Below are 21,863 nucleotides of genomic sequence, written 5' to 3'. Positions count from 1 at the left end.
TAACTCTTTAGTGGATCTATTCCCTGGGACAAAAGCAGGTTCCCCCCTGGAGGCGATTCCCCTCTCTGATCAACTGACCCCGGGCCAGCACGCTGAGATCAGGGGGGTGCTGCATCTATACCGACAGCTGTTTTCCAACCAGCCTGGACGCACTAATTTGACTGTCCACCAGGTGGAGACCGGGTCACATGCCCCTATAAGATGCTCCCCTTTTCAGGTCACTGGTAAAACTGCCCAGGATCTTGAAAGGGAGGTCAGGGACATGCTGGCTTTGGGGGTGATCCAGCCGTCTTCCAGCCCTTGGGCCTCGCCAGTGGTGCTGGTTCCCAAGAAGGATGGGTCAATCCGGTTCTGTGTGGACTATCGAAAGCTCAATGCCATCACCATATCTGATGCCTACCCTATGCCCAGGCCTGACAAGCTCCTAGACAAGCTGGGAGGTGCTCGGTACCTCACCACCATGGATCTTACCAAAGGCTACTGGCAAGTGCCGCTGGACGCAGATGCCAGGCTGAAATTGGCTTTTATCACCCCTCTGGGGCTCTACGAGTTTCTGACCCTGCCCTTCGGCCTCAAGGGAGCGCCGGCCACCTTCCAGCGCCTGGTGGATCAGCTACTGCGGGGGATGGACAGTTTTGCCGTGGCGTATATTGACGACATCTGCGTCTTTAGCCGGACCTGGGAGGACCACGTGTCCCAGGTTAAACAAGTCCTGGACCGACTCCGAAAGGCTGGGTTAACAGTAAAGGCTGAGAAGTGCAAGGTGGGGATGGCTGAAGCATCTTACCTGGGCCATCGGGTGGGGAGCGGCTGCCTAAAACCAGAACCACCCAAGGTGGAGGTGATCAGACACTGGCCCGCCCCCCAAACCAAAAAGCAGGTCCAGGCCTTTATTGGGATGGCGGGGTACTATCGAAGGTTCGTGCCCCACTTTAGTGCCATAGCCGGCCCCATCACTGAACTGTGCAAAAAGGGGAAGCCAGACAAGGTGATCTGGACTGAGCAGTGCCAGCAGGCTCTCCGGGAGCTGAAGGAGGCTCTGGTTAGTGGCTCAGTTCTGGCAAACCCAGATTTTGACAAGCCCTTTATGGTGTTCACTGATGCCTCAGACATGGGACTGGGGGTGGTGTTAATGCAGGAGGATGAAAAGGGGGAGAGACACCCCATCATGTACCTGAGCAAGAAGTTGCTACCCCGGGAGCAGAACTACGTGGCCATCGAGAAGGAATGCCTGGCCATGGTGTGGGCCCTTAAGAAGCTAGAGCCATATCTCTTTGGGCGACACTTCACCGTGTACACCAACCACTCTCCCCTGACCTGGCTGCACCAGATGAAAGGAGCCAACGCCAAGCTCCTGAGGTGGAGCCTGCTCCTGCAGGATTATGACATGGACGTGGTCCATGTGAAGGGAAGTGCCAACCTGACAGCGGACGCGTTGTCCTGGAGAGGGGGCCCTGAACTTCCCCAGGTCACTGGGCAGAGTGACCCCGCTCAGTTCAGTCTCGAAGGGGGGAGAGATGTGATGGAGTAGGGACTGTCTGTGTCAGGGATGGGAGAGCCGGGGATGTCTTTAGGTGAGGGACAGGATCTGTAACCTGACCCAGATGGGGGGGGAGGGGTGTCAGCACCTTTGCCTGGGAAGCTGGACAAAGGAAGGAGGCCGGCTGGAGGGAGTTGGGGGAAGTTCAGTTTCGGTTTTGGGCTGGGTGGTTGGAATTCAGGGAATCCCAAGCTGGGGACTAAGCTTCCTGAACCCCAGAAGGACTTGATTGAGGGGTCCTGGTTGTGCCTACAAGCTCTGCTGTAACCTGCGTTCCTGTGGTCCAATAAACCTGTTTTACTGGCTGGCTGAGAGTCACTGTGAGTTCCAGGAAGAGGGGTGCAGGACTGGACTACCCCACACTCCGTGACAACTCATACTACAGAAGGCCAACCCAGGTCACAGGGCAAAGACTCCGGCCAAGCACAGGTTGCATCAGGAGCACTCCCGGTGAGCCAGGGTCTCACTGGTTGTGACACTGCTCCCCAAAGCCAGGTTCAGAACCCTTCCCTCACACCAAGCCCAGGTGCACATTGCCCCAGGCCTCCGCAGGGGGCACAACACTGCCCTGCTTTTTGGTAATGCAGGACTTGAAAAGCAGCACTAGGACTGGCCAGGGCCAACAGGGTTTGCGGGAGCCATTTGTTGGGAGAGTGGAACTGAACCTGTGACACCCTGCGAGCGGCTGACGGGAGGGAGTGCAGCAGGGCTTGGCCTCTCCTTTCCCTGGTACATTTGCTGGAGGGTAGGGGTAGGATACAGAGAGACCTAGACAAATTAGAGGATTGGGCCAAAATAAACCTGATGAGATTCAACAAGGACAAGTGCAGAGTCCTGCACTTAGGACAGAAGAATCCCATTCACTGCCACAGACTAGGGACTGAGTGGCTAGGCAGCAGATCTGCAGAAAAAGACCTAGGGGTTACTGTGGACAAGAAGCTGGATTTGAGTCAACAGTGTGCCCTTGTTGCCAAGAAGGCTAACAGCATTTTGGGCTGTATTGGGGCATTGCCAGCAGATTGAGGGACCTGATCATTCCCCTCTATTCAGCATTGGTGAGGCCTCATCTGGAGTACTGTGTCCAGTTTGGGCCCCACATTACAAGACGGATGTGGAAAAATTGGACAGAGTCCAGCGGAGGGCAACAAAAATGATTCAGGGGCTGGAGCACATGACTTATGAAGAGAAGCTGAGGGAAATGGGATTGTTTAGTCTGCAGAAGAGAAGAATGAGGGGGATTTGACAGCTGCTTTCAACTACCTGAAAGGGGGTTCCAAAGTGGATGGATCTAGACTGTTCTCAGTGGTAGCAGATCACAGAACAAGAAGCAATAGTCTCAAGTTGCAGTGGAGGAGGTTTAGGTTGGATATTAGGAAAAACTATTTCACTCAGAGAGTGGTGAAGCACTGGAATGGGTTACCTAGGGAGGTGGTGGAATCACAATCCTTAGAGGTTTTTAAGGTCAGGCTTGACAAAGGCCTGGCTTGGATGATTTAGTTGGGGATTGGTCCTGCTTTGAGCAGGGGGTGGGACTAGATGACCTCCTGAGGTTCCTTCCAACCATGATATTCTATGATTCTATGATCTTCTAGGGTCTTCCCAGTCCCCAGACACCTGGGCGAGTCCTGCCTGCACCTGTCTCGGAGCACCATGGGACAAGGAGGGTGCAGAGGAACGGGGAGCTCGGTGGCCAAGACCACACGTGGCAAAGGGAGGATTTAGCTGCTGCTCTGCGCCAAGGCCGGGCACCAGCACACAGAAGTCCCACTCCCCACTGGCTGCTCCCCGATGCCGGCTCAGGAGCACTCAGGCCTCCCAGCCATTGCAGGGGAACTTCCTGCCCCACCTCCCACCTCTGCCTGCTGCCTCAGCACTGCGGGCATAGGGCCACCACATCCTGTTTTCACTGCGCGATGCGCACGTCCCAGGGTTACATCAGAGTGAGCTATTCCCACAGGGTGCAGCCAGAGGCCCCCTGCGGATGGGGGCAGCACCAGGGGCATGCAGCCAGACACTGCCTGGGTCCCTCCTGCAGCCAGGCTGGCTCAGGTTCCTCAGCTGCCATATGGAGTAACCCCCAGCCATGGGCAGCCAGGCCTCAGTCACCCTCACTCCTCTTCACCCACAGCCCGAGTCCCTGCCCAGGTCGATCAGGAGAAGCAGCAGCTCTTTGCCCGCAACCTCCCGGCTGAGCAGAAGACCCGTTACCATGGACACTGGCTCACTCAGCGCTCTGGTTGCAGGCTCCCCAGTTCCCTCCAAGCGAGAACCCCCTTCCGTCCACTGGGGCGGGGCAGAGCAGAGGGGCCATCACATGAGCTGCATCTCCCCAAACAACACGAGGGCAGGAATGGCAGTGCAGCTGCGGGATCCCTGCCCTGGCCCCCCACCTCCAATGCCTGCACTAAACCCCAGCTAGGCCCATTTACAAGCAGGCCTCCCCAGGCAGCAGCCCTCACCTGGAGCCTGGCAGTGACCGATGTGGGAAACAGAGTCAAAGGAGCTACCTGGGCTTAAAGCACCAGCCGACTCCCTGAAGACCCCCCCCCCCACCTGCCTGAAGGGACAGGAATCTAGCCTGTTATGGCCAGGCACAGCACACACCTGCCTGGAAACACAGGTGAACTTTGGTGATGATTCGGGGGTGCCGGCAGAGCTGCAGAAAGCCCAGGAGGCTGTGGGTCAGGATAGGGGGGAACCGAGGGATAGGATGGCAGGGAACTGTGGGCCCCACCTGTCAGCCATGCTCCCCCTCCCCTGCTCCCCCCCAGCTGGTGCCTAGCATGTACCTGCCTCCCTGCTCCTGTCTGATAACCTCTCACCTTGTCCTCTGCAAACTGCAAGACACTGGCGGCTGAGCAGGGAGCCTCCACCTGTCTGGTTCTGGCACAGGAGAGGGGTGGAGGCAGGGGGCCGAGGGGGCATGGGGCAGATCCATTGCTCCCAGCTAGTGACAATCAGCTAGAGCGCCCCTTTCAGGCCAGCTGAACGGGAAATCAGCCTCCGCAGACACCTCTGCATCAGTAATGCTCCCAGGAGGGTGGGCACCGGAGCAGCCAGTGCTGCCCAGGGAGCCGTCTCTGCCCCTCAGCAGCAGGGCTGTTGTCTTCCCTCCTCAGCCCCCTCGTGGAATCACAGACTGATGTCCAGTGGGCCTTTGACTCTTTCTTCTTGACCTGGAGCACTGCGGCCAGCAGCTGGACACTGCAGGCACACGGGGACACATCCGAGGGGGTCAGAGAGCCGTCCCCAGCAGCTGGTCCCTGCCCCCGCCCACTGAAGGGGGAGCCCAGGGATGGCTCCTCAAACTCATGCCACTCTCAGGTCTGTGCCCCAGACGGGCCCAGGGACTCTCACCAGGTACAGCTATGCCCTAGGGAACCAGCAGAGGGGAATGACGGCCACGAGATGCCAGCATGGGGCCCAATTTGCAGGCAGGTCTGTTCTGGCCCACAGTCAGCGTCCTGGGATGCGTGGCCCATTGCAGGCACTATGTCCCCTACACATAGCACAGAGCTGACCCCACAATGTTCCAGACGGGCCCAGTTGGAAGCAGGTCAGAGCCAGGCTGAGGCATGCCCCACAGCTCAGCAGTAAGCAGGACCCTGACAGGCCTATTTCCTGTACACCTTGTACTCCACTGCCAGCCTAGAGACGTGAAAGCTGCTTGGTATCAAATGCACCCAGTATATGGGAGCTCTGCACACAGTGCCACCTCTTACAGCCCGGTCCCCCACCCCTCATCCACACAGCTGATGCCAGACACTGCCAAATGCCCTACAAGATCCTTCCCCACCCCCTCGCTCCACGACAAGACCAAGAATCCGGAGACTTCAGCAACTGGGACCAAGAGTTGCCTGCACTCTCTTTGCGTGCTACCCCAGAGGCTTCGTGCGAAAGAGCAATGGAAACAGGCAGTCTCAGCACTGCACTGCATTTGGCTTCTGTGGTTTAGCCAAGGACACTTCACCCAGCAGTTCCTCCAAAACTCGTGATAATTCCCGCGCTTGGCAGCAGAACAGCCTCACCCCCCACAGGGGCTGAGAAGCAGCCAGATCCATCCTGAGGTGAGGCCCCCGAGGATGGCAGCACGGAGTGGCCATGCCACCGCTGCGCACACATGCTGAGCGCTGCTTGGGAGGAACCCTGGGCCTGTCCAGACCCTCTGAGGGGCTGCAGCAGTCACAGACTCCTGGCACTCTCCTCACAAGCCAATCACTGTCCTGGGCACCACACACAGCACCCATGTGACGGGGTGGAGCTATACGAGCCCCCCGGTGACCCCATGCCCCCCTGGCAGGGACAGCTTGGCACCACAGCAGCACTGCCAGGAGCTCCCAGGAAAAGGTCAGGATCCAGCAGCACATACAGGCAGCGAAGGGAACGTGAGCTCTCCATGCACTACAGTCAGCGAGAGCCACAAGGGCACAGAGCAGCAGGCAGCTAAGGGCTTCCCAGGAGCCAGAGATCCTGCCTGCTCCCCCAGCTGCCTGCACCTTGCACAGGGAGAGGGGGAAGGTAAAGTGCATACCTGCCTTGGTGATTGCAGAGGGGCACAGGAAGGCTTGGAAACTCGAGGCACAAAGCTCGCTGACCGTCCCCATACTCCGATGTCAGTGGGCAGGAACAGCCAGGCCCAGCAGGTGCCCACTTCAGGCCAGGCAGCGCACCTGCCAGAAAAGGGATGGCCAGAGCCCTGGCTCTGCAGCACCAAGGAGGGAGTGGGAGGGAGACAGACAGACAGAGGGTTCCCCGGTCTGGCTCCGGCAGGAGGAACTGATTATCTGGCACCTGGAAGCTCCAGCTGAGGAAGCCCACGCACAGGAGGCCAGCCAATCCCAGCTCCCCGCCTGAGAACTAACCCAGCTGCTGCTCCTGCAGTCACGGCTGGGGGGGCTCAAAGCCACTTAGAGGACAGTTAGTTGGGGAACTTCCCCTTAGTTTCCCCAGCCTATCAGCTCCAGCCCACCCTCCTGCCCCCAGGGGGGCGGGGGGATTTCTAGGTCAGTTTTTGCCTTCTGTATTTAGAGCCTTAAGCATCCAGTGAGCCCGGTGGTTGCATAGCAACCACCACTGCATAAAGGGAAGGTGCATAAAAAACTACAACGCACACAGGCTGAAGTGATGGAGGTGGGAAGAGCATGAGGAGGGTGTGGCGAGCTCCCCTCCAGCCCCACCGAGGGCAGCCAACAGCATGACGTGCACCAGCTGCAGCAGGAGGATGCTCCCCAGACTCTGACCCACTGGCTCAGCCTGACTGGAGCATCTCGCATGGGCAGAGGGAGGGAGAATGTCTGCCCAGCCCCTCTGAACCCGACGCCCCACACGTGCCTCCCTGCTAGTTAGACCTGGGCTCTGGCTGGGTAATGCCCGACGTAAATCCTTCGCTCATAAGCATCTTGCCCTGGGACAGCTGAGTTGAACTGCCCATGCAGTGTGCAGCTGGGAGAGTCCGGAGGCAGCTCAGACCCAGCCACAGAGGCCAGGCCTAGGAGCTTCAGCCCAAGCTGGAAGGCTGGACAGCAGCAGAGCTGGAAAGACAGATGCTGCCTGCTTCACCATCACCTCTTTTCCTAAGCCCTCAGTACCTTGCAGCCCTGGCCACCTGTCCCCCTCGTCCACACCTGAGCCCCTCAGGCCCCTGCAGCTGCTGCTCCACATGTGCCCCAAAGAGACAACCAATGGGGTGGGGTGCGTTTCCCCCTCCAGACACCGGAGCTGGCTGCTGCTCTGTTGTCAGAGCCCGCCGGGAGCATCACGGTGCAGCCTAGGCAGTTCAGACAGATGCCACCCCTCAGAGCTAACCAGCTGCTGCAGCACCAAGGCACTAAGCAACCAGCTCTGAATCAAAGGCCGGGGCCCGGAGCTGCCCCTGCATCCAGAATCCACCAAGCAACAGAAATCTCAGCCCACCACACTGCAGTCCAGCTAGAAGAGTCAGGAGCGGAAGGGGCAGCCAGGAGCTCCCTGGCAGAGACATCAGAGGGGAAGGAGCACCAGCTGTGGGGGAACCTCTGGGAGGTCATCCCATGGGCACTTGGGCCAGGAGTTTGGCCTTCAGGGAGGCTCTTAGCAAGAGACAAATGGCGCAACTGATTGTACAGACCCGGGGAAAACGACTGTTCCCAGGAACAGCAGTGTGGGCTGCATGCCGCTGTCCTGGCTTACAGGCCTGACCCTCTGATTTCCACATGCTTTCACTTCCCCAGTGGACAGCACTGCCATTGCCACATGGCTGACCCTTGACCCTGAGCATCACCAGCAGCTCCAAGGCAAACGCTCAAGCCAAGGAAGGAGCCAAGCACAGAGGAAGCTGCGCTGTGCTCACGATACTCGGGCCAGCGATGGAGCATACATAGTCTTCTCAGCATCTTGACCGAGGCCCAGTGTCAGCCACCAGAGGAAATCCTGCTGCAGCAGGAACATCCCTATGTGCCAGGGAAGCTCCCAGCTGGTATGAAATCAGGACAGATTTGTACCTCACAGATAGACACCCCGAGCTTCCTTCCTTCAGCCAAGGCAGAGAGATGTGTCCTGTGCACTGGGCACCAGCTCGTTTCCCACCTGCCAACATTTCTCTGAGCAAAAGTCCTGGCCTGGGGCATTTTGGAAGAAAAATGATGTGAACTTCACCCCAACTCCAGCGGGCCTGACCCAACAATGTCCTGCATTCCCCCTCTAACCGTGCTATAAAACCTGGCTCCAGAAAGCAAGCACCCACTGTACAAGATACGTCTGGCCTTTGATAGGTCCAGACAAACCCTTCGGATGTGACCCAAGCAAAGTTGGTGCAGTGATGCCTGTCTGAGTCTGTAGGCAGCCTGAAAAGACAGCTCCACGAGACATGCACTGGCCACACTGGAGTCAGCACATGGTTACTCTGAATCCTACAGATAACAGGCTAGATTTACCTCTCAGCTATTTCAATGGTTGATTTTATTAGAAGAAACATCCAGCTAATGGGCTTCTCCCACAAACCCAAACAAAAACCCCCAGTACAGGACCCCATGAGACACTGGAAGTGCAAGACAGTGAAAACCTTTTAATTCACAGTAAGCAGCAGGAGCCAATGTGCACAGTGGGTTTTATCTAAACCAATAAAACTCGGTGCTGCTGCTCCAGATCCCAGGGTCCTGGCTGTGGCCCGCCTGGCCCATGACGTGCTCACAGTCAGCGACTGCCACAGGCCTGGGGAAGGACTCAGCTCTGCAGGGCACTGCTGGGGCGCTGGGCGGCTACGGCTGTGTGATCAGTTTATAGGGGGAGAAGACGCCATGGTTTCCCGGATTCAGGGTTCCAGAAGCTCAGGGCTGGAAGGGGAGAGAGAAGATGGCAAACTTCCCATAGGCTGGGAGATGCCCAGGGCCCCTGCTGAGATTTCAGTGGGGCTCAAACGATTCAGGGACTCAGCAGCTGGGATTAGAAATGCCTGCAACCCCAGTGAGCCCCTCCCATTGCGGGCAGGGAGGGGGTCGCAGGTCCAGCAGTGCAGCAGGCCTGGCACTGACCGGCAGCTCTCCACATGTCCGGGAAGCTGGGTAGGATCTCGAGAAGCCCACATACACTGGTGAGGCTCACAGCACTCTGGCCACCCAGTGGCACCCATGGCTTTAACCTGCAGAATGCTGAGGTAGCGGTGCTGCCTGGCCCGCATGGGCTCCCACGGGGGGCGGGCGGAGAAAAGCTGGAGCTGCTGGGCTGCTCAGGGCTCCCTAAGCAGGGAAGCAAGTTCGAATGACTCCATGCTAATCAGCAAGAGCTGCCACGGGCCACTCAGGGATGACTGGGCTCCTGCTCCCCCTTCGGTGCTATGAATGGCCAGTGCAGGGCCCCCCAGCGGCACTCGGGTGGATGCGGGGCTGGCACTGCTGAAGGGAGACACCAGCAAGCCCTGTGCCTGGCCCCAGCTCACCCCTAGCCAGCAGCACGGAAGGAGCCTGGGTGAGTTTTCCTGTTTCACTAGATCTAGCACAGCCTGCGCTAAGAAGAGATGACGCTAAGCCAGATGAAGGAGAACCAAGCTGTACTGATGGGCACCCTCTGGGTCCACCACCTGGCACCCTGGCTGCATGCCCCCTCCCCATGCGCCGCGGCCTCTCTCACAACCCTGGCTCTCCATTGCTCCTGCTCCAAGCGTGCCCCTCCGGCACGTCCCACTCCCCTGGAGCTCTTTGGGGTAGGGCTGCCAGGCTGCACACAGGACCCACGCTGGTGCAGGCCTCTAAGCTCTGCCGCAGGAGAAATGCTAAACCTGCTCAGGATCGCTGGCTACAGAGGAGGCCCAGTGGCTGGCTGGGGCTTGTGGGTGAGGCCTTAACAGACTTTCATGCTGCTGCTGTACACCCTGTCACAGAGCTGCAGTCAACATGATTGCCGGGAAGAGCCCAGAAAGGATGGGAACGTTGCACCTCAGTGAGGTGTGGGGCTGCTACCTCTGCTGTCCTCCAGGAAAAGGCTCAGGTTTCCCAGCGCAAGAAGTGCCTTTGAATTATTCTCCATCAGCTCCTGCAGCGTCACCCTGCTCCCAGGCCTGGGCTCCCCACCCCCAGCCCCTCTTACAGAAATCCCTTCATCACCCCAGCCCAAACTGTCACTAACCCCAGAGTGCAGCAGGACTACAGCTACCTGCCAATCCCCTGCCAGGAGCGTCCATTGCCCTGGCACCCACAGGCTGTGGGCCAGTTCTGGCTCCTACTGCCAACAAGTCAGTACATCCAGCAGAACAGCCCTGCTGAGTCCCCTCTGCTCTCCGATGGCCCAGCCCAGCACCCACTGCTCAGCCCTGATTTCCTTCTCCTCCCAATTCTTTAGTTAGATTTAAAGACAGAGAGATATCTCTGCACAGCTCTAGACTTCCCGATTAACTGCCAGCAGAGCAACATTCCTAGTTACTTACACCTGGCACAGGTGCCAGTACCCCCTGCAGACTTTTCCCTGCTGTTAGCCCCGTTGCCCAGCTAAACCACAGGGGTTCAGCTCTGAGTCCTTGAGTGAATGTGATTCACTTCTCTGAGCTCTCTCAATGGTCCCAGAGACACATCCATGCCACCCGCTGCTGACCCAGGGATTTGCTCTCTGCTGAGCAGGCAGCTGGGGGAAGGTCACACACCACATGTGCAGTGAGGAAGAAGTACAGCATCAGCAGAATCACTCCACTCGCAAGGGGCCAGGACACAGATCCCTGCCTGGCCAGAGAGGGGCCCTTCCTGCCCTGCACTATCCTTTAGGAACAAGAGGGCCCTAGTGAAAAGTGTCCCCAGGCAAAGGTGCAGCCTGTCTCCACCACAGCAGAGGGCCCGCTTACCACAAGGGCCCTGGCACTAAGCCTGCCATGTTAACTCACTCGCCAAGCAGCACAAAGAGCCGCTGGCACAGCAGACAGACCGGGATGTCCCAGCTTTAGGCTGCAAACCACCTCGCATTTGAGACAGACACAGGCGGCAGAGAAAACTCGAGGGTGCTGGGCTCCTCAGCTAGCTGTGGACTAGAGAGCTAGTGGTGAGCCACTTACCATACTGGCTGGCTAGGCTAGCAACCAATCTGCAAGCTCTGGTGCAATGAGGTGTCCCTGCTCAGCCTCTGGCCACACAAAACCCTGTCACCTGCCACAAGAAAAATCTGGCTCTGTACTCTCCAGCTCCACGGGCTGCTTTGCTAGTGCCTGTGCTGAGGGGCCTCTAGAGAGAAGAAAATGTCCCGAGAAATCCAATGCTTTCCAAACTAAACCAAAATGTAAACACATGGGGATCAACTCTCTCATCATCAAAATGCAGGCACTTCTGGGATGCAATGTGGCAGCTCTCTGCTATACTGCACAATGATTTCAAACAGGAAGAGCAGCCTCATACTGGCCTGGAATTGCTGGGGCAGCTTAGGAAGGCAGAACAGAATTAGCCCATGGGAGTTTGGCCCTGGTGCTGTGGTAGACAACTCTGGCTCAAGAAAACTGGACTCCTACAGACCACTATCCTGGGATATATCATCATCTGGGAGTAGCCGCCTTGGTAAACCAGCAAAGCGTGGCCGTCAGCAACCTGGCTGGATTTTTACAGGGTTTTTTTGGCCAGGTCTGTGGCCCCTTGCAACCTCTCACCACACTGTAAGCACCACAAGGGTCAGTCAGGATCTCAGTTTCACATCTTACCAAACCAGCCCCTGGAGCACCACAGGGTGAGTACTAACTCCCAAGGAAGATCACCACCTGCTGACTCACCAGCACCACTGTCCCCAACACCAAGGTGCACCATGGAGACTGCCCATTAAGTACTGGCCTGGACCAACCTGCCCAGAGACATTAAAGTACCAGGGGTCCAGCTGCAGAGGCCAAGGAAGGCCCTGAGAGAGCTGGGAATTAAATGTAAAGTGTTCGCTATATTAGAAGTGACAGAGCCTGCAGCCAGAGGTTAATTCTGGAGGAGCTGGGCAGTTGCACTACCTAGCCCAGGTCTCTTATTTGCCTAGAGTGTGATTACATTGTGCACAGCACGTGGCAGTGATCAGCTGCAAGGGGGTGCTGTCTGGCAGCTGCTGTTTGCAAGAAGTTCAGTTCAACAGACACTATGAAATTCAAACCCAGCTCCCACCCTGGAAGGCTTTGCGGAGCATTGGCTGAGAGTTTAAATTCAGTTAGCATTCAGAAGCATCAGCTGAATGCAGAGCAGGTGAAGCAGTGAGGGAAGTCCTGAAGCCCAGGGGACGGGAAGCTATAGTTGTATCAGATCTGTGTGACAAGGCAATCTGAAACCTACTGTTCCGCTGTGTCAGACACAGCCAAGCTCAGAGCTCACTTCAGGCGGTGCTGGCTGCACTGGGACAGAGGATTCATAGCACAAAGGGCTGGTCACATGGGAGCCCTTAGAGAAGGACAGCCAGGTGAGAGTGACGGGAGGTCTAGTTACATTCCTCCAGCCTGAAATCACATATTCTGTTGGTAATGTTCAAAAGTATAGATTTTGGCTGGTTTCTTGGTTTATTTTGAGAGCCAGTCAGAAGCTACCAGTGATGCTGAAACTGACAGTCATCATATCATGAAGCACCAGCCCCAGCCAGAGCTGCTAGGGCAGAGAGGAGAGCCATTGACCCAACCCTGAGATGACAGAAAAGGAACTGAGAGATACGCACACACAAGCCAGCCGGGCCCACATGTGGGGTAACAGACCAAAGGGGTGTGAACAGCAGCTGCACAGGATGTGGGCTTGGTTTCATGAACACAAACAGCAGTTTCTCTCTCTGTTCCCAGGACATGATGCAGATAATCTAGACATAGCCTGGGTGGGAGCAGGGCAGGTGCTGCTGAGACTGCTCCCTGGAGGACGCTCTCTGAAGTGACAGCCAAAAAAGATCAGAGGCAGCTTAATTTTAGCCCTATCTCTTGGGTCTCCTCATCCTTCCCTCCTGCAAGAACCCAGCACAGCACACTGTGAGTGGGAATACCAGGAAGTAGTCAAACCTGCCGAGATGCACACTCCAAAGCCTCCCTCGATAATTCCTTCCATTGCAGACCAGAGACTGCATGTGGATGGGAAGTTATAACCCTGGGTACGACACCCTTGCACACCTCTTGGCTCACCCCCCAACCTGGCCTAGCAGATGGACACAACTCACATGCACAACCTGGAATAGTTGGCTTCCCTATAAGCAAATAAACCAAGGGAGCATTTCTTAAGCAGTGTAAGCAGCTGGCACAGAACAGCACCCAGCAGTCCCACAAGGGCACCTGTTTGTTAGCAGCAGGCTCACGTTAAATCTGCTGAACAAACCCAGTCATGCATGTTGGGGACACCTTGCCTGCTGCCTTGCCATGTCCCAGGATTGGAACACACTAGCCAGGCCATGGACTCTCTGCCCCTTGCTGCAATACAGATCACCCAGCCCTGCCTGGCTTAGCACGTTCCTGACAGCTGCTAGAATGGGCAGGACGCTTTGTAGGGCAGACTGAGTTTCTGCCCAGATCTTTGGATAGAAAGAAAAGCTACAGAGCAGCAGTAATGTGAACTGGTCGATTACTCAGCCCGCAGAGGGCAGGCAGAGCATGCTCAGTCCTGCTCCTCTCCACAGCCCGCTGGCACAGCCTAGTCTATGCTCAGAAAGTCATTACATGCCCCTGGGGATGGTGCATCGATGCAGAATTCCTCAGCCTCCAGGCCACCTACCAGGCACAGAAACCAGGAGGAAAGTCAGTCTCGGAGTGAGACTCCGGAGCTTCTGAATACAGAACACGTCCGATGGGGTCACCGCCACAGTCCCAGTGGGGCACTTGAGGTACAAGAATCCCTGAGCAGTTTTGGGGTGCATGGGGGCACTGTCCCATGAACACTGGGGTTTTCCATCAGCTGCCTCCTGAGAACCACTGACAGTCACCAGCAGCACAGGTAACTCCCTGTGCATGCAGCTGCACCAGCCAAACAAGAACTCTGGGTCCTTCTCCATGCACATGGTAAGCAGCAACGCTGCCCTGGTTAGAATTCACAGATCCTAATAACATTCAGAACAAGGATGGGCAGCCTGCCACTTGCCTGAAAGAGACCACCACTGCAGCACTAATCCCGCACTTCCAGTGCACTCTGGCTGAGGTCAGCACCATTTTGCTTTCACCAGACAAGGCACTCAGGACTACAACAGAAGCCGCATGAGACTCCAAGCACAGCAGCCATTTCCATGAATGAGTTAGGAACAAAAGCAACACTAGCAGGTGTGTAGACACAGGCGCACACACAGCTGTTTGTTATCTAGCCACTCCCACCAAGAGAGTCATCTACACAGGGAGTTGAGAACAGCGACCCCATCAACACATTCAGGCAAGGCCTGGGACATCAACACCAGGCCCCAGTGACTTACCAGGGAAGTCCAAGCTACCCGAGATGTGAACTTCATAACACTCAAACCAAGTGAATCGAGGAGTCTAGCCATCATCATTACAGAGCTCCAGCCAGTTCACTCCATGCCCCCAAATCTGAAAGGCCAAAGATATCCAAGTGCAATTGCCTCCAAAGGGTTAAGAAATCCTGGAGCAGTCTGTAGGACGAAAGATGTTGCAGCAGCGTAAGAGGATAATTTAAGCAGGTCTGTGTTGGAGTTGTTAGCGGGAAGCTTGGGTTCATGCTGATAACTGGGTCATACATATTAATTTACTGACTTGCTGCAGGGAAGTTGCAGAGAGATGCCAGCCAAGAGAGAATTTGGATTTAAAAAACAAGTCCTTTAACTAGAAAAGAGCCGGGGGGGGGGGGGGGGATTTCCCTCTCAGGCTGTACTCCACGAAAACTTGAATTAAAACTGCAAGCTCACAACAGCACACCCTGTCCGGAAGTGAAGTGAGCAGGCAACTGAAGCAAAGAGAAGCTGCTCAGTTAGCGCTGCTGCTCCATCCTCACCTCACCTAAGCACCTCTAGGCATGGCAGCTCATCTCCCTGGTGTCAGTGCACACCATCAGCTCCCACAACATACAGGCCTGCTGGGGAGCACTGGGAGCAGTTGTCTGCTCAAATCCTGCATTTCACAGCTTTGGAGAGTTCAGGTCCAAACTCCTCTTGGTAGTTCAGGTTACTAGGAACATTACACCCAAATCCACAATAGGCTGAGCACATTGATTATACCCCCAGCCTCCCTCTCCTCAACCAATTCTAGGTGTTTTCATTCTTAACCTCCACCCCTCCCAGGCCATCTTGGCATCTGTTCTCCCCCTGCCTGTAGCCCACTGCAAGCTACACATTCCTCATTTAAACAGCCAAGTCCCCTGGGACAGGTCCTCTCACTCCCCATTGCGTGACCCACCTTTCAGCTTAGCCAGGGTTTAAGCAGCATATCAGATCATGCCCATCAGACACAACCATTTCTGTGACCAGAGCCCACGGCCACAGAACTGAGGGCATCTGCTCCATGCACCCAGAACTGCAGTTTAGGATTTAGCACCAGCAGAGCTGGGTGACCGGCCTGCCGGGGGTGACCGGGGAGCAGCTTTAGCAGTGCCCACATCCCACCCAAGCATAGCTCTGAACTCCCCACACTCCACTATGTGCCTGCCCCCATGCTTAGCACTTTGCCAGAGGAAAGGACCCAGGCGATCACTTGCAGCAACAGGAAACAGCAAGAAGCATCAAATGCAGCCACAGAGAGAAAACGCACCTGGTGCCTGGTGAGAGCCCATGTGCCCAGCTGTTGAGTGGCAGCGTCAGACCTCAGACACAGAGAGCCCTGCCCTGCCCTGCCCAGCCACCCACCCCCAGGAGGGGTGACCGACAGAGAACAGCCTACAGCATCTGCTCCTGCAGCTGCCCTCCAGTCCGCCCCACACACCGCTCTTCCCAAGCCCAGTAATGCGATCCTCACCTGGCTCTCCACCCTGGGGGACACCCTCCCTCTCACTGCCCTCCAGTCCCCCTGCCCCCCACAGCCTAGCACTGCCCCAGCCCCATCTGCCCCAGCAGTGTCGCACCAGGCAGGTGTCCCCCCCAACACCCCGGCACTGCCCCCTCCACCCCACCTCCCCCAGCACTGCACCAGCCCCAGCACTGCCCCAGCCCCCCACAGCCCAGCACTGCCCCCCCACTTCCCCCAGCCCCCCATAGCCCAGCACTGCCCCCCACTTCCCCCAGCCCCCCATAGCCCAGCACTGCCCCAGCCCCTCCACCCCACCTCCCCCAGCCCAGCACTGCCCCAGCCCCAGCCCCCCACAGCCTAGCACTGCCCCAGCCCCCCACCCCATCTGCCCCAGCAGTGTCCCACCAGGCAGGTGTCCCCCCCAACACCCCGGCACTGCACCCTCCACCCCACCTCCCGCAGCCCCCCACAGCCCAGCACTGCCCCAGCCCCCCATAGCCCAGCACTGCCCCCCCACTTCCCCCAGCCCCCCACAGCCCAGCACTGCCCCAGCCCCCCATAGCCCAGCACTGCCCCCCCACTTCCCCCAGCCCCCCATAGCCCAGCACTGCCCCCCCACTTCCCCCAGCCCCCCATAGCCCAGCACTGCCCCCCCACTTCCCCCAGCCCCCCATAGCCCAGCACTGCCCCCCCACTTCCCCCAGCCCCGCACTGCCCCCCCAGCCCTAGCAGTGCCCAGCGGACAGGTGACCCCAGCCCCGCCCCAGGGGAGCTGTCCCCACAGCGCCCCCTCCCGGGCCCCGCGCTCACCGCAGACGCTCTCCTCCTCCATGCTGCCCGCCGCCGCCGCCGCCCCCGGCTGCCTCTGCCGGCTGCCGCTCCCCGCGCTCGCTCCCTCCCCGACCCCGCCCACCTGGGGGCGGAGCTCACCGGCTGGGCGCGGCCTCTGAAGCCGAGCTGGGAGCGGCCATGGGCTGGGACCACGTGATACCGGAGCTGGGCGGGGCGGAGCGGAGAGCCGGGGAGAGCGAGTGTGCGCGTGCGCAGGCTCCTGGGTTCTCTCCCCAGCTCTGGGGGGGGGGGTCTAGGGATGGGGGGAGCCAGGACTCCTGGGTTCTCTCCCCAGCTCTGGGAGAGGAGGGGGGGGTCTAGGGATTGGGGGAGCCAGGACTCCTGGGTTCTTTCCCCAGCTCTGGGGGTGGGGGTCTAGGGATGGGGGGAGCCAGGACTCCTGGGTTCTCTCCCCAGCTCTGGGGGGGTCTAGGGATGGGGGGAGCCAGGACTCCTGGGTTCCATTCCCAGATCCACCTGACTCTTCATATGATCTCAAGTCATTTCATCACTGCCTCTCTTTCCCCACTCCTATAGTGTGGATAATGTTCAGCCCCAACCTGTCTCCCTGGAGTATTGTGAGCTGAATTCATTTTGTCTGAAGGCTTTGGGGGTGCTGGGGGCTTGTACCCAGATGGCCAAAAGGCTCTAGAAGCCTCCCATTTAAAGTGCCACTTTCCAGTTACAGGGTTTATCAACTACCAGACATCAGGTGTGGCACCAGCACCAGCTTCTCTGTGGTCCTTTTCAGCAGCATGACTGGAGGGAGAAAGCTGCACCAGTGGAGCTAGGCAGACTCAGCCAGGTAGTTATGGCATAGGCACCCCCCCAGCCCAGCCCAGCCCAGCAACTAAGTGTTCACCCTACAGCAGACAGAGAGCCCCACGCATGAAGAAATAGCGGCTCTTCTGCCAGCACAGAGCTGGCCCCCAGGTACAGCAGTGAAGGCTCATTTCAAGCTACAGACCAGCCACAGAGCTGAAGAATTAAAGATAGTGCTGGACGATAGGGAAGAGCAAAGGCTATTTCTAAAAGCAGCAAGTGTGGGTGCAGCCAGGCCGACAGCAGGAGTGAAAAGAACTGAGAGAGAAGAATACATGGAGACTGAAGAGAGGAAAAAATTAAAGAAGAGAATTCAGCCAGAATGAGACATCAGTACAAGAACAATTCTGCAACAAGACTCTGTGAATGAGACATGGAAGTTAAAAGCTCAGCCAGCAGAGCTGAATGAATAAATGGAAAATAAAATAAGAGAAGCTGAGGAGGTGTATAGGAGAGGGGATTCTTCTAGTCTCTGAACAACTGACATCGCCATTCTCAAATCATTGGGGCAGCGTGAAAGCTTGAGATGATACAATCTGAACTGCAGAGGAAGGACAGTAAGCTCTTAACAGATTTGAGACTATCAGATCCCTCCGTCATCTTTTCTCCAGACTAAACAGGCCCCGTTTTTTAACCTTTCCCCCTAGGTCAGGTTTTCTAAACCCTTTTGTTGCTCTTCTGGGGACACTCTCCAATTTGTCCATATAATTCCTTAAGTCTGGCACCCAGCACTGGACACAACACTCCATTTGATGCCTCACCAGTGCTGAGTAGATCAGGACAATTACAATGCACCTCAGAATGAGGTTAGCCTTTTCCCCCCCAACTGCATCACATTGGCTCGTACTCAATTTGGGATCTACTATAACCCCCAGATCCTTTTCAGTGGCACTATCCAGCTTTCCCCCGTTTTGTAGCTGGTTTTTCCTTCCTAAGTGTAGTACTTTGCACTTGGCTTTGAATTTCATTTTGTTGATTTCAGATCAATTTGTCAAGGTCATTTGAATTCAAATCCTGTCCTCCAGCATGCTTGCAACCCCTTGGAGCTTGGTGTCATCTGCAAGTGTTATAAGTATACTTGCCCCTCTATTATCTACATTAGGGTGACCAGATGTCCTGATTTTATAGGGACAGTCCCAATTTTGGGGGCTTTTTCTTATATAGGCTCCTATTACCCCCCCCCCCATCAAATTTTCACACTTGCTATCTGGTCACCCTAATCTGCATCATTAATGAAAATATTGAATAGTACCAGGCCCAAGCCAGACCCTTGCAGGATCCTGCTAGATATGTCCTCCCAGTTGACAACCGTAGTTTGCTGTCCAATTCTGTTAAATCTGAGAAGTTTTCAGCTAGTTGTGCACCAACCTTACAAGATGACTTGAATAATCTAAATATTCTTTAACATGTTTCTTCCCCCATGTTAATTGCAGCAAGTATCTGGTCATAATTAATCTTTTTAGTGAAGATTGAAGCAAAATAGGCATTAGACACCTCAGCCTTCTTGATTCATCATTAGCTCTCCTTCCCCACTGAAGTAGAGGGGCTACATGGTCCTATATCTTTCCTTTGCTCCTAATCTCTTTAGAGAATCTCTTCCTATTGCCTTTAGATGGCTTGCTACCTGTAACTCATTGTGTGCCTTACCCATTCCAATTTTGTCCTTACCTGCTTGTGCTATTCTGTTGTACCCCTCCTGGGCAATGGATTCACATTTCCACTTTCTGTGGGATTCTCGGGTCATTAAGAGTTCCTGCAGGAGCCATATTGGCCTCATACTATTCTTCCCCTCTTTCCTTTGTGCCTCAGACGGCCAGAACTCCTTTTTTTCTTGAATTCTCTTTCCAGGGGACCTTACCCCCCAGTTCTCTGAGTTTGTTAGTCTGCTTTTTTGAAGACCACTATCCATATTCTGCTCTTTCCTTAGAATCATGAAATCTCTCATTTCATGTTCACTTTCACCCAAATTGCCTCAATCTTCAGATTTGCTACCAATTCCTCTGTTAGTCAGAACCAGCTGTCTAGCTGGGTACTACTACGACTTTCTAAACAAGTTGTCCCCTACACATTCTAACACTTATGGAAATTTTGCATTGTGCTGTATTACTTTTCCAGCAGGTCTCTGGGTGGTTAAAGTCCCTCATTACTACCCAGCCTTGGGTTTGGGGTAGTTGTCATTTGTTCTAGAAAGGACTCAGCCATCTCCTCTTCCTGATTTGGTGTGCTAGAGTACAGCGGTTCTCAATCTTTTTCTTTCTGAGGCTCCCCCCCAACACGCTATAAAAACTGAATAGCCTACCTGTGTCACGACAATTGTTTATCTGCATATAAAAGCCAGGGCAACTGCATGGGCCCCACACCACAGGGGGCCCTGCAAAGCTAAGCTGCTCAGGCTTCAGCATTAGCCCCCTGTGGCTTTGGCTTTCTGCCTGGGTCCCACTGAGTCTAATGCCAGCCCTGCTTGGAGTCTAATGCCAGCCCTGCTTGGAGGACCCCCTAAAACCTGACAGCTCCCCAGGGGGCCTTAGACCCCCTAGTTGAGAACTGCTGCTACAGTAGATCCATCCTTTGTCACCCCTATTTTTCCTCCCTTTTATTTTTACAAAAGGGATTTCAGCTGATCTGCTTCTCACCTCCAAGCAAGGCAATATATACACCACCTCCTCCATTTTTCCCCTATTGGTCCTTCCCTCTATTAATATTCCACTCATGAGATTTATCCCACCCAGGCTCTGTGATGCCAGTAAAGTCTTAACTTAGCTTATGGACTAAGACTTCCAGTTCTTCCTGTTTGTTCCTCATGCCCATTGGGAGTATCTGGTACTATTTGTGCAGGGCCTACCACCATGGGGCACTACCACAAAAGCATGATTAATAAAGGAGCAATGACATTAGGGTAGCAAAAGCAGCCTGCCTCTGCAAGTAGAAATGCAGACAAAGGAGTGCTCACTCCTCAAAGCAAGGCAGTTTGTGCATTGCTGGGGACAGAGGTGGGCAGAGGAAAAACAGAGTGAAGAGTGAGTGGGGGCCAATGAGGCCAGCAGCTGTTTCTAAGAAGGAGGATGGCAAATCCAATACTGAATTCCTCCCCCCTACCCAATGGACTGGGGAGGCAGCAGGGAAGAAGCAGCTGTTTTGTGAAGCCAAGAGGGACAATGTAGAACTGATGAATTTTTCACTTTATTAATGTAACTTCATAAGTAAAGTTTTATGAATGAAAACATTCATTCATAAACCAGTTATAGCTGTTCAGCCAATTACCCTTTTAAGTTTCACTATCAATCCCATTCCTGCTTAAATCACTGAGACTTGCACTGTTTCAGTACTGTAAATGCTGTTCACCATTCATTACACGTGCCTACATTGTAACTTCTGTTCAGTGTTGGCCATATTGTAATTCAAACTCCATTTTAAAACGCTCACTCTTGTTTTGTAAAAGCTTCCTTCAACCTTCATTTTTGCAAACCCTGCTGTAATCTTCTTAGTTTAGGTTAGATGTGGGAATGAGGCATGTATGGATGATGGAATCAACCTCCAGCACCAGCCTGTCCTGATGAAATAAAGTTCAAACACAAACAGCTGAAGATGCAGACAACAGCCCTAACAAAAGTAAGAAGAGTCGACCCTAAAAAGAAAAGAACAAAGGTACAATAGGAGGAAGATCAAAGCCAGGTCCCAGGCTGAAAGTCACACCTGCAATTGACTGGGTGATCAGTCACAAAACCCAGAGGCAGCGTGACACAGCAAGACCTATAGACTCTGGATTCAAACAAAAGCCTACAAAAAGGATGGGTGAGATGGAAGACTTTGGAGGGTAACGTTCTGCTGCCAACATGGGAGGGCAGACCCAGCCCTTCCTTGTGCCCGGCTTTCCTGGCCAGCTAGCCGCCACAAGCTACGAACCCAAGCTGCTAAATCAAGCCACAGACTAAAGCTATGTTCAGGATTGGTAACTGTACAACAGCTGCAGAACATCTGGTATGTGTGTGTGAGGGGGGGTATTAGTTATTGGTCATAAATCAAATTGTTATAATAAATGTGGCATCTTTGTCTTGTCCCCTAAAACGATCCTGTGTAGTTCTGTCTGCATAACAGTTTCCCCCACGAATCTCTGAACCGACATGGCCACAGACCTGGTTTACCCCTAGGTGCACAGTACTCCTGGGCAAGGCAGGCTACTGGCTGCTGCTGAGAGCCCATTTGGATCCAGAGGTTAAAGGCAATCAGCTAAGGTTTTAAAGAGTGGGGCTTCGTGCAGTGTAACACCAACCCCTCCAACAGCTGCTTTCCCTTCTACACAGGGTGAGTGGGTGTGCACAGCCCCCAGCCCCACAACAGGGAGCTATTTCC

The 21,863-nt window shown here is 55.2% G+C and overlaps 1 protein-coding gene across 3 annotated transcripts in view; it reads right to left on the bottom strand.

The window, feature by feature from the left end:
* The window catches only part of CYTH1 (cytohesin 1), a 45,351-nt gene extending 28,629 nt beyond the window's left edge, over positions 1 to 16,722 (bottom strand). Inside the window, exons 1-2 of one of the 3 annotated variants that reach the window (XM_030534000.1) lie at positions 16,671 to 16,722; positions 6,076 to 6,242 (exon numbers count right to left, since the gene is read on the bottom strand). Coding sequence is in view for 1 of the 3 variants with exons in the window: in XM_030533998.1 (XP_030389858.1) it covers positions 6,072 to 6,144 (73 nt within the window). In the remaining 2 variants the exon portion in view is untranslated. Of the gene's footprint in view, positions 1 to 6,071; positions 6,243 to 16,670 lie in introns of those variants that run through there. The other 2 variants (XM_030533996.1, XM_030533998.1) reach the window with 2 other exon arrangements.
* Between the last annotated feature and the right edge of the window lie 5,141 nt (positions 16,723 to 21,863).

This window comes from Gopherus evgoodei, chromosome 15 (assembly GCF_007399415.2).
Source record: "Gopherus evgoodei ecotype Sinaloan lineage chromosome 15, rGopEvg1_v1.p, whole genome shotgun sequence".
NCBI classification, from domain to species: domain Eukaryota; kingdom Metazoa; phylum Chordata; order Testudines; family Testudinidae; genus Gopherus; species Gopherus evgoodei.
This window is presented reverse-complemented; position numbering and strand designations above follow the sequence as displayed.